General features: G+C 41.7%; 1 protein-coding gene across 1 annotated transcript in view; it reads right to left on the bottom strand.

The window, feature by feature from the left end:
* Positions 1–12,500, bottom strand: part of LOC143020102 (uncharacterized) — a 259,573-nt gene that overhangs the window by 710 nt on the left and 246,363 nt on the right. Inside the window, exons 2-3 of the mRNA XM_076176260.1 lie at positions 894–1,138; positions 1–285 (exon numbers count right to left, since the gene is read on the bottom strand). The exon at positions 1–285 is cut by the window's left edge and continues 710 nt beyond it. Coding sequence (XP_076032375.1) covers positions 223–285; positions 894–1,138 — 308 coding nt within the window. The 3' untranslated portion in view covers positions 1–222. The remainder of the gene's footprint in view (positions 286–893; positions 1,139–12,500) is intronic.

The following is a 12,500-nucleotide window of genomic DNA, read 5'->3' as shown; positions in this document are numbered from 1 at the left end:
AAAAATTCACACAAAGTTTTTTTCTTTACATGCCCACATCATCGCAATGTGCGTTTCTCTTTTTCCCCCACCTCATCAAATTAACCTTCTCGCTCTTTTTCTTTACATTCATTTGCTCTTCTCTCCCTCCTTCAACCACCGCTCTCTTTTCTTGCTCTCTTTTCTTGCTGATCTTCATCCTTCCTCTCTTCATTCCGCTGTTTTGTGTCCCTTCAGGATTCTTTACTGGTAGAAAGGATCACCTGAAATCCTCCTTGCCTGAAGTTTCCGTCGGAGAGCCTCAATCTGCAAAACAAAATGGCGTCAACAAAATGGAGTCGGGACTATAACGGAATACAACGTAAAAACAAATTGATACAAGATATTTCGGGTCACTATGAAAGTGGTAAGAAAAAATATATCAATATGATGAAAACCATCGAAAATCATCTATAAGGACAGTGTGCTTTTAGTTCATTTATGGAAGAAAATTTCCCGTTTTAGAGGTTGTCAGCATTGGAAACAAACGAAGAATTTTGAAATAGCGGAAGATTGAGACTCGAAGTGGATAACGATCTTCAAGAGTTCTGAAGACTATTTGGATCTCACCCTGAGGTCCTTGGGCCTTACCTTACAGGGGACTTAAGGAAGTTAATGAACAGCAATGCATAGGGTATGGGGCACTTGAGAAGACACGCCGAGAACGACAGGAGGACAACTTACCCACTTGCTGACTTTAGTGGGTGGGGGATTAAGGAACAGAACTCCCCAGATGGGCCCACAAATCGAAAACTAGCGGGATCTAACTATTTATTTCGATGTTGAAAAGTGGACCTCAGGAGGCTAAGAACAGCAACTCATAAGATATGGTGTACTTGAGAAGACACGCCGAGAACAACCGAAGAATGACTTACCCACTTGCTGACTCCCCCGACGAGCTGTGGGTTCCGGAGAGCCTCGTCTTCAGCAGGGAACATCTCCTGACGGGGGGACATCAGTTCCTCCCGAAACTGGTTCATGGAGGGATATATGGGGCCTGAGCCTTCAGCCGCTGCCGCCGCCGCCGCTGCTGCTGCTGCTGCTGCGGGGTCGTACTGGGGCTGCCCGTCTCGCTTCCCGTGGGCGCCGAAGCAGGAGTGACCGAACTGCGCGCAGCTTCCTGGTGAGGGGAAGAAGAAAGGGAGATGTGAACTCAGGCTGTCGAGGAATTAAGAGAGAAATAGGGAAACACTGGTTTACCAACAAAGTTGTTAACGAATGGAAAAGGAAGATGTAAACTCAGGCTGTCGAGGAATTAAGAAGAAAATAGGCAAGAACTGGTTTACCAAATGCGTGGTTAACGAATGGAATAGACTTAGTAACCATGTAGTTAGTGAGCAGTGGAACCATTGGTTGTTTTAAGGGAAGATCAGGTAACTTTATGGGTGGAGATGATAGGTGGTAATGGACATAGGACTGTTTAAGCTAGGCTCTATGGTCGCTTGCAGTCAACTCCATTCTCATGTTATTATGATCCGAAAGACCTTTTGTTAAGGAGGCATTACCTAAACCGTGATTTTTCGAAACTACGCAAATGCATTTTTCGTTGTTGACGATTGAGTATATCTCTGTAAGCAGTATTTCCTTTGTGGTTATAAAGAATTTTGGTAATAAGATTATATTAATACAATAATAATGAGAGTCATCTTTGTACGGTTTCTTATGCATTATGAGTCACGTCTAGGTATTTGCAATCAATTGTAATCCGTTTATATTAACTTGATGTGGCAGGTGACATGCAAGTAGTTTTGTCAGTAGCTGCACCCCGATTCTATGCTTTGACTGCACAAAAATATCTGCAAATATCTCACTAGGTTAGTAAGAGTCTGTGTTTTGTAATCGAGCTGTAGCTGTTTAGTTGTAGCTGTTTGTACATTTGTCATTTTTCAATCTTTTATTTTGCTTTTTGTAAATAGATATGATAAAGTTACCAATGCTTGTGATTTTATTTCATGTTTTATTACTAGTTATCCATATCAATAGTACAGTAAATTGAAGGTATTGGTATAGTTGGAAGTCATATTGATAACTAATAGGAAAGCTGATGATTATTTGGACAGTCAAGTGAAGGAGGTATAGGGTCATATTTGGCAATCCTTTACGGGTCTAAAGTCATCAAAAAGGTGAAGGACTTCTGGCCTAAAATGTAGGGCGTTGGATGACCTTCAATCTTAAGGTCACCCGGCGCCGTTGGCCCCAGAGGGAGACCTCGAAGACAAAACAACAACGTTTCTCTGATGCTCCGTCCACCACGCGGACAAATGACGTCATTTCCTCTGACGTGACAACATCCGGAAGAGTGGGTATACCATAAACTCGGCAGTCTGCGTAAGGCGCTGGGTGACCTTAGGGCTGATATAAATGACTCTGAGTACGGAGTTCGTGAAATGTAGGTTATCACCATCACTCCCATCTCACAAACCAACCCCCACCACCACCATCACAAACTCACCACGTGTATAAGAATACATACATACATATACCAAGGCTTTTTCCCCCTTACAAGGGAGGTAGCCAAAACGAAAAAGGCATAAAAACCATCCCCACCCATTTCATCCCTAAATACACTTCACTACCCTCCACCCTCCACCCTCCCACTTATCTTGGCACCTCCTGGATGACGGGTCATCCCTGCACCTTGTCCACTGCCCTGGGTCAGAGGCAGTGTCGCAAGGCACAGCACATCCACAGCAAGGCCGCTTCATTACAAAGTAAAAATATTAGAAGCAATACACATCACTAAAACCAACAAAAGAACAAGCGATATTAAAATCGCAAAACACGCAGCCAAATATGCCTTGGTTCAATGGATCCCACGGAAACAGCGACACCGCGATACGACCAATCAGAGCGCAGCTCCATCCGACCGGCATAATCAACGGACCAATCAGCATGCAGAATCTCACCCCCCTCCTCCCCCGTCGTGAACCACAACAACTTTCTGACAAATAACGACACATTCACATTCTGTGAATTATCGCCTCTGAAGAAGCCGAATAAGGCGAAACTTGTCAGGTGATAAAGTCTTGGTTCCCAATCGTGTGCTTTCTGTTCTTACCACTCATACACCAGTCATGATGTCACGATATATATATACATGTATATATATATATATATATATATATATATATATATATATATTTGTGTGTGTGTGTGTGTGTGTGTGTGTGGTGTGTGTATATATGTATGTATATACAGTACATATATATATATATATATGTATATATATATATATATATATATTATATATATATATGTGTGTGTGTGTGTGTGTGTGTGTGTGTGTTGTGTGTGTGTGTGTGTGTGGTGTGTGTGTGTGTGTGTCTGTGTGTGTGTGTGTTGTGTGTGTGTGTGTGTGTGTGTGTGTGTGTGTGTGTGTGTGTGTGTGTGTGTGTGTGTGTGTGGGTGGGTGTCTGTGTGTGTGTGTGTTTCTATTCATCTACATATTCATTTACTTTTTTCATTATCATCTATCTACTTATCTATTTATTAATGTATCTATGTACATATAGATTTATTTATTCATTTATTCATTATTATGCCTCCGGCCTTGTTATAGACCAAAAAGTCTCTCTCCCATTTGTAATGAAAAAATAGTTCGTGGGGGTTCGCTTTAGATGAATAAAATTGCCTGAAGACAGATGCCATAAGACGTAGGCATCGAACGCAGAAATAGAAGGGTTGAATGAGATTGAATTAAATCAACTGACGGCAGAGATATTCCATCATAAAACCATTTGACGGTACCCATATAAAGGTACGTTACGCTCGGTGCGATGACGTCATCAGCCAACCACAGCCAATGACGGGTGACGCGCATCTTACTACCTGGCATCCTATTTGGGTAAGCGCGTTTTTTGTAGGTTATGTTAAAATCACCAACCTCGTACTCTGCAGGCCGAAGCAAAATATCCCCAGTCAAAAATAAAGAAGTGAGTGCTTGAGATAATCGTTTGACGATTATCGTTGAGCCATGAACGATTATCGTTGAACGATAATCGTACCGAGCGATTCGTACCTTCAGGGGGTTGGACTTCTCCCTGAAGGGCCTCAGACGATCCATTCGATACCATGACTCACTTCATATATTCTATTCTGGTAAAGAACTTCGGCAAGACTTTACGAAGAACTTTCTTCACAATGGCCGAAAAGAAAAGAAAGAAAGAAAGAAAGAAAGAAAAAAAAAAAAAAAAAAAAAAAAAAAAACGTTTCTTAACCTTTGAAGCCTTGCGAACTTCTCCACATCGACTTGTACATTCAGAGGACCCCTTGATACGGTATTAGACCGGATATAGTCAATTTTTCTAAGCATTTAGTGATGGAAACGTTATGATATATTACAGAAATCATCGTCACGTTCTGAGAGAGGCAGCAAGCCAGGAGAAAACTAGAAAAGAATTGGACATCTCGATTTAGACATATTGTGTTATCCCACATACATATATCAACGCCTTTTTCCCCCTTACAAGGGAGGTAGCCAAAGTCAAAGGCATAAATCCACTCCCACCCATTTCATCCCCACAATACTCCACTCCCATTCACCACCCCTCCCTCCCTCTCACTTATCTTGGCTCCTCCTGGATGACGGGTCATCCCTGCATCTCGACCACTGCCCTGGGTCCTGAATTATAATAAATTCGATCCATGAGAGGGTTGACTTTAACAATAGGGGTAGCCACAGTCAAAAGGCATAAATCCACTCCCATCCATTTCATTCCCACATAATCCACTCCTTTCCACCTCTCCCTCCCTTGCTCTTTTCTTGGGTCCTCCTGGATGACGGGTCATCCCTGCATCTCGACCACTGAGCTATGATAGGATTAACTTTAACATGTTGAATTCCCCGGCCTGCGGAAACCTTCGTAGGTTTCTGCGGCCCATATAGGGGTCCGCGGACCCCCGTTTGAAACACACTGGTCTAGGAAATCACCCGGCGGCAAAGAGAGGAAATGTCAACCCAGTGAGTGCCCAAGGTGTGTGTGTGTGTGTGTGTGTGTGTGTGTGTGTGTGTGTGTGTGTGTGTGTGTGTGTGTGTGTGTGTGTGTGTGTGTGTGTGTGTGTGTGTGTGTGAACATGGTCTTAAGTTCCTGGACTCGTGATCGACGGCTCTTATCTGGGAGGATAAGAGCTCATATATGGTCCAATCTATGGGCAATGCTGTGACCTTACACACACACACACACACACACACACACACACACACACACACACACACACACACACACACACACACACACACACACACACACACACACACACACACACACACACACACACACACACACACACACACACACACACACACACACACACACCTAATTCTTTTTCCCACCATAGTTAGAGTGCCGGCTCGCAGTGCAGTGATGCTGAAATTTTCAGTCCTGGTTGAGACTCGAACCCGGATCACTGATTTAGCCGTCGCGCGAGGTACCACAGCACCATCGAGATGTGTGTACTCATGCTTTTGATTATGTCTGTGTCTCGAGGTTTGTGTAAAAACGAAAGAACTGTAGCAATGTATCAAAGCTCTCCACTCATGTTTGACTACAAGAGTTATTACTCTTCACAGTAGTAGTAGTAGTAGTAGTAGTAGCAGTAGTAGTCGTAGTAGTAGTAGTAGTAGAAGTAGCAGCAGTAGTAGTAGTAGTAGTAGTAGTAGTAGTAGTAGTAATAGAAGTAGTAACAGTAGTAGTAGTAGTACTACTACTAGTAGTAGTAGTAGTAGTAGTAGTAGTAGTAGTAGTAGTAGTAGTAGTAGTAGTAGTAGTAGTAGTAGTAGTAGTAGTAGTCACTTAAAAATAAACTTAACGAAAAGACACTACTAAAGAGGAAATTTAAGAATCCTGCTGGGACTCGAACCTTGGTTCTTGTATTCACGAGGCCGCCCCCTCACCGCTACGGTTGTCAAAAGACAGCTTTATCGCACGGGTCAAGGTTCGAATCCCGCAAGGAGCTGATCATTTGTTCGAGATGTGGAAGCGAATCCTGACCGTGAACTGGCAAAGTTCGGGAGACCTTTTGACCAACAGTTGAGAGTTGGTTTTTTGAGTAAGAACGACTTTGGTTACAATATTTTATATTTCAAACTCCCAGATATCAAATTAATTATCTTTCCGTTATACATAGCAAATGTGTATGATGAAGTAAAAGATTATAGAATTTACAAATGTTAGACATAATGTTGAAATATTCTTAAAGAAGCGGAGTCACGTACTAGTTATTCAAATGGAAGTTGGAGGTGGGATGTCGGAGGAAAAATAGCCCAGTTTGATAACCAGGTAGGATGTCGGAGGAAAAATAGCCCAGTGTGATAACCAGGTAAGATGTCGGAGGAAAAATAGCCCAGTATGATAACATCTCAAGGATGATATCAGCCTTTGCCCGCAGGACTAAGACAACAAGACATTTGCCTTGCAAAGCTTTGGGTCGGGACGAAAACGTAACCAACCATTCTGATGTTGTCTTCCTCTTCCTCCAGTTCTCCAAACACAAGATAAAAGTTCGGGTCTTCTCAGGGACGGTCCATCTCCGCCTCGGGGCAACAAAGAGGACGAGCTTGGGTCTCCTCCCCTCTTCGTTTCACATGTCGACGTCAGCAAACTTGGACGCTATTCCTTTTTTTTTTTCGGAACCGTTCGAACGCAGGTGACGGTGACTCCCCGGGGTGCCACTGCATTCCGTGAACACACACTGCGTCCGGGTTCGAATCCCGCCCAGGGCTGAAATCATTTCAGTATCGCTGCGATGCGGGTCGTTACTCCAATTCTCGTGGATGGGGAGTTGGATGTGTGTGTGCGTGTAAGGTCAAAGCATTACCCCTAGATCAGTCATGTATGAACTCTGAGCTCTTTTGGGAGGAAAATAACTGTCGATCATGAATCCAACACGTGATCCAAGACTACAAGAGACCATAAGGCCTATACTAGGTAGTTCCATGTCCCTTACCACCTTTCATCCCCATCCATAAAGTTATCTCATCTTCTCTTAAAAACAACCAATTGTTGCAGCGCTCACTATATTATAACTAACGGCGGTATTCCTGAAAAAAACATTTCCTTTTATAGATCTTATACAAATCCAGGGAAGGGAAAGATTTACAGAAGGAAAGATTTTTTAAAGAATACCAACGTAAGAATCTTATGGTGGTATTCTTAAAAAAAAAATCTTTCCTTACATAAATCTTATATAAGTCCTTGGAAGGGACAGATTTATATAAGGAAAGATTTTTTTTAAGAATACCATCGTAAGAATCTTATGGTGGTATTCTTAAAAAAAATCTTTCCTTGATTAAATCTTATATAAGTCCTTGAAATAGAAAGATTTACATAAGGAAATAATTTTTTTCAAGAATACCACCGTAAGAATCTTACGGTGACATTCTTAAAGAAAAAACTCTTTCCTTGAATAAATCTTATATAAGTCCTTGGAATGGAAAGATTTATACAAGGAAATAATTTTTTTAAGAATACCACCGTAAGAATCTTATGGTGGTATTCTTAAAAAAAATCTTTCCTTGTGTAAATCTTTCCCTTACAAGGATTTATATAGAATTTATATGAGGAAATAATTTTTTAAGAATACCACTGTTAGTAACAATATAGTGAACGCTGGAACAACTGATTGTGTTTAAAGAAAAGATTAAATATCTTTATGGATGGGGATGAAAGGTAGTAAGGGATATGGAGCAAACAAGGTCATCATAATAAAACAACAGGGTAGGACTCGCAGTAACGGGTATAAACTGGACAAATTTAGATTTAAGAAGGAAATAGGCAAGAATTGTTTTACTAATAGGGTGGTCGACGAATGGAATAAACTTAGTAACCATGTAGTAAGCGCTGAAACTATCACTTGTTTTAAAAAACGATTAGACAACTTTATGGATGTGGATGACAGGTGGTGATGGATACGGAGCTGCCTAGTGTAGGCCTTATGGTCTCTTGCAGTCTCCTTCATTCTTATGTTCTTATGAACTACCTAGTATAGGCCTTATGGTCTCTTGCAGTCACCTCTATTCTTATATTCCTATGAAAGTCTATATATTCGCCGTGTAGGATACACAGGCTATGTCCACAGACTATCAAACGTAACTATAGCCTTGATATAGGCAGAGTTCCTTGCCTTGGGAAAAACAAACAAATGAATAGTACGAGGAATCTAACTAAACTTCGGCGCTGACTCCGACAGGAAGTCACCTTGATAACGAAGTAGCTATCTTACTTCTGTGGAAACGAAGAAGGTGGACAAAAAAAAAAAAAAAAAAAGAGGTAGAGGAGGTGGAGGAAGATGAGGAGGAGGAGGAGGAAGAGGAGGAGGAAGAGGAAGAGTCCCTGAGGCTGCTCCACCAAGGTAGAAGCCAAGCATGAATCTGAAGTCTTTGAATTCTGCTTCAGGAGAAAACAAAATGTGAACCTTTCCTTCCTGACCCACCCCGGGACATTTTTGTATTGGGAAATGTTCCATAAGAAAACTGGCGTATGTATGTATATATCTGTTTTGTGTGTATGTGTGCATATATAAATGTGTGTGTGTGTGTGTGTGTGTGTGTGTGTGTGTGTGTGTGTGTGTGTGTGTGTGTGTGTGTGTGTGTGTGTGTGTGTGTGTGTGTGTGTGTGTGTGTGTGTGTGTGTGTGTGTTTGTGTGCGTTTCGTTCAATACGGAGACGACATTCTAACTTGTCTTACAAAAAATGGAAAGCGACATGACGTATTCAGCCCATGGAGGGGAGTGAGGGGAGGGGGTGGGGGTAAAACAAGGTGTGAAAGAAAAAGAAGAAAAGAAAAAGAAAAACGAAACTTTGGACAGAAAAAAGTTGAGACTAACTACTTTCAACTATTTAGCGAATTTTTTGTCTATCTCGATGGTGGGTTGACGTAATTTGGGGAGGTGGTTGGGGGGGGGCTGTTAGACGGTAGGGGGTGGTTAGAATTCTCCCTAATCCTGTTCACATACTTGAAGATTGTGTTCCAGTGTCCGCCAGGCTAATTCATTCAGGTAAGGAACACCCCTTAGATTGGGCAAGGCAAAACAGTTTCAAATTATACAAGGTGTACGTAAAATATGGACTCCTATAAAACATTACTATCTATAAATAAGTAATGTGGTCATGTGGAATGATCTTTTCCTTTCCTCCTCGTGCACTAGGTCTTAGAACCTCTGACTTCTCTTTCTGGGGTTTGCTAAAGGAAAAGGTTTAAAGGATACGAGACAACCGAAGGAATCTCTCTGTGTCTAGACTTTAAGGATACTGTGTGCCAGCACTCCTTATGTGTATTTTGACTAAATCATGAAAGTAATAAGCGATACAGTAACATGTATGTGTGTACGTATGTATGTATGTACGTATGTATTTATGTATATATGTATGTACGTATGTATGTATGTATGTACGTATGTATTTATGTATATATGTATGTACGTATGTATGTATGTATAAATATATGTATGTTGTTATGTATATAGGTATGGCGTATGTATGTTCATACGTACGTATGTATATATGTATGTTTGTATATATGTATGTATGTATGTATGTATGTATGTATGTATGTATGTATGTATGTATGTATGTATGTATGTATGTATGTATATATGTATGTTTGTATGTATATATGTATGTGCGTATGTATGTATGTATATATGTATGTTCGTACGTACGTATGTATATATGTATATATGTATGTTTGTATGTATGTACAGTATGTATGTGTGTATATATGTATGTTTGTATGTATATATGTATCTGCGTATGTATGTACGTATGTATTTATGTATGTATGTATGTGCGTATGTATGTACGTACGCATGTACAAGTATGTACGTACGCACGTACGTATGTATGTATGTATGTATGTATGTATGTACGTATGTATGTATGTACAGTATGTATGACACATTGCACGGCAGTACTTGCTGTGTGACATACTGGGCTAAAAAATAAAGCAAAGTTTATATAGTTGCCCTTCAAAGTCTACATTTTCAGTCCGCTTTTTTGGGGGATCCCTCTATGTTTCAGATTTTGACAGAGTTTAAATTTCGCGGAACTCAATTTATGGCCATCTATCTTTCACTTTCTTTCTTCCTTATCCATCGTCCATTCACCCCTCCCTCTCTCTATTTTTCTGTCTCTCTCTCTCTCTCTCTCTCTCTCTCTCTCTCTCTCTCTCTCTCTCTCTCTCTCTCTCTCTCTCTCTCTCTCTCTCTCTCTCTCTCTCTTTCTCTCTCTCTTTCTCCCCTTTCTGTCTCTCTCCCCCTTTCTCTCTGTCTCTATACCCCCTTTCTCTCTCTCTCTCCTCCCTCTCTCTCTCTCTCTCTCTCTTTATCTCTCTCTCCTCTTTTTACTCTCTCGCTTATTAAGCTCATCTGGGGAAAGCTCTCTTGCTGAAGAGAATCGTCTGGATGTAGCCAGAACAAAATATATAAATTTGAGCTTTTTCGTCGATGGGGAAACAAGATGGCGGATCCCTCATCTGGCGTCAAATGTAGTCAGTAAGAATACACGTGAGTAGTAATACCTTCATGTACCATTTCCCGAAGAACCCTCTACGGACCACAGTCACGTAGCATTGTTTTAAGCTATTCTTAACTATTGGGTGTTTGCTGGCCGAGTGAGTTAGAGCGTCGCTACTTGCGGCGGTGGTCGAGGTGACGGTAGTTCGGACTCAGACGCCCGCGAGTTGGACCAAGGGCATGGGTGATGAAATTCCACGCTACAAAGTCCTCTGTAAGGGGCACCGTCCTAGCCTCCTGATAGAGGGAGTTAAACCGAATGATTTTTTTTTTTTTTTAAGACAGGTTTTCCGAAGAGGCCAGCATATTAAAAAAAAATACTAAAACGGTCAGAATGTCTTATAAAAGACACTGGGATCCAAAAAGGCAAAAAAAAAAAAGTCATAATGTATAAAAAAAAAGTGTATAGAGTTCCCGAAGAGACTAAGAAAATTTATAAAAGGATTTAAAAAAAAATCAGGGTATGATAAAAAAACATTTGGTACTTTTGAGTAACTCAAGATTTAAGTAAACCCTTTGGAGTTAGCCATAATAAAACATTTAAAGTTGACAGATTGTCTGTTAAGATCACGATTTGCAGAAATATAGACATTGGTCATTGTGCATTACCTAGTGAAAGAAAAAACACAGAAACAGATAAACACATTATACAGAAAAAACACACACAAATAAACACGAGACACAGTCACAGTGTCCAAACAGAAAAAAACATAAATAAAACTAAAAGAACAAATAAAATAAAATATAAATCACAAAGCATGTTCGCACGGCGAGACATGAGTTTCCTGCGACAAAAATATTGTTCCATTAAATAAAAGAAATAGAAAATTAATTACGGGATTCTGAGCAGGCGCGTGGATGGGCGCTTGCCCATCGCCCACAGGGCGCCCATCCAGACGCCCACCTAGGCGCCCCGCCCGTAATGAATGGAACGCCCAGGGAAATAGAATTATCTGGCGATAGATAGAGTAAATGTACAAGATGATGTCACCCTAGGATGGCTTGAGAGAGAGAGAGGGAGAAAGAGAGAGAGAGAGAGAGAGAGAGAGAGAGAGAGAGAGAGAGAGAGAGAGAGAGAGAGAGAGAGAGAGAGAGAGAGAGAGAGAGAGAGGGAGGGAGGGATTAAAGAGCTTAGGCCAGGATCGCTAAGCGTGGCTGCTGGACTCGAACGCGGGTCCTCATAACGCAAAAACAGGGTCGAAACCACCTCGCTACTTGGCACACGAAGTTCTCCAAGCAAATCCCGTCTTGGTAGCGATGTGGCAACAATGCATCGGGTCATGCTGAAGCGAAGCGTGAGCGTCGATGCCGCAGTTAACGCTTGTGTTTTACTCGTGAGAAGGTCGCGACGTTGCCACATCACCCAAACGACGCGACGCCAAGAAAAACTTCGCGCGGAAGTGGAGCTGACTGTACGAAGGGTGACATTTCTTCGACTCGTCCTCCAGTCTCTTCCTCCACACCCTCACCCTCGATCTCACCCTTCACCTTATCCTCACCCTCATTCTTATAATCACCCTATTCCATACACTCACCCCTCACCCTCTTCTACCTGTTTCCCCCCTAATCCTTCCCATCGTGATAAGTACTTAGAGGGGGGGGGGGATAGGGAAATGGGGGGGAAATTAGGGAGGGGGAGGTAGTCAGGATAAGGAAGTGGGGGAAGGTGGAAATAGTGAAATAAATTGCCTTGAGGCAATGAATAGTTAAGAAGCGATAAGCAAGGGTTGATACTCATTATTCATGAGTAGTATGAGGTGGGGAGGGGGGAGGGGAGGGGGAAGGGGGGGAGGGGGAGGGGATAGTGGGAGGACAGACATAGGGAGAACGAAGATTGTAAGGAGGGAGGAAGAGGAAGAGGGGAGGGGGGGAGGGAAGAGGTGGTAAAGGTGGCGTAGACAGAACCTTTCTTACGTGATAAAAGAACATATCTATATATATTTATATATATATATATATATATATATATATAT

This window comes from Oratosquilla oratoria, chromosome 39 (assembly GCF_046742065.1).
Source record: "Oratosquilla oratoria isolate Oo_2021 chromosome 39, ASM4674206v1, whole genome shotgun sequence".
Lineage (NCBI taxonomy): Eukaryota > Metazoa > Arthropoda > Malacostraca > Stomatopoda > Squillidae > Oratosquilla > Oratosquilla oratoria.
This window is presented reverse-complemented; position numbering and strand designations above follow the sequence as displayed.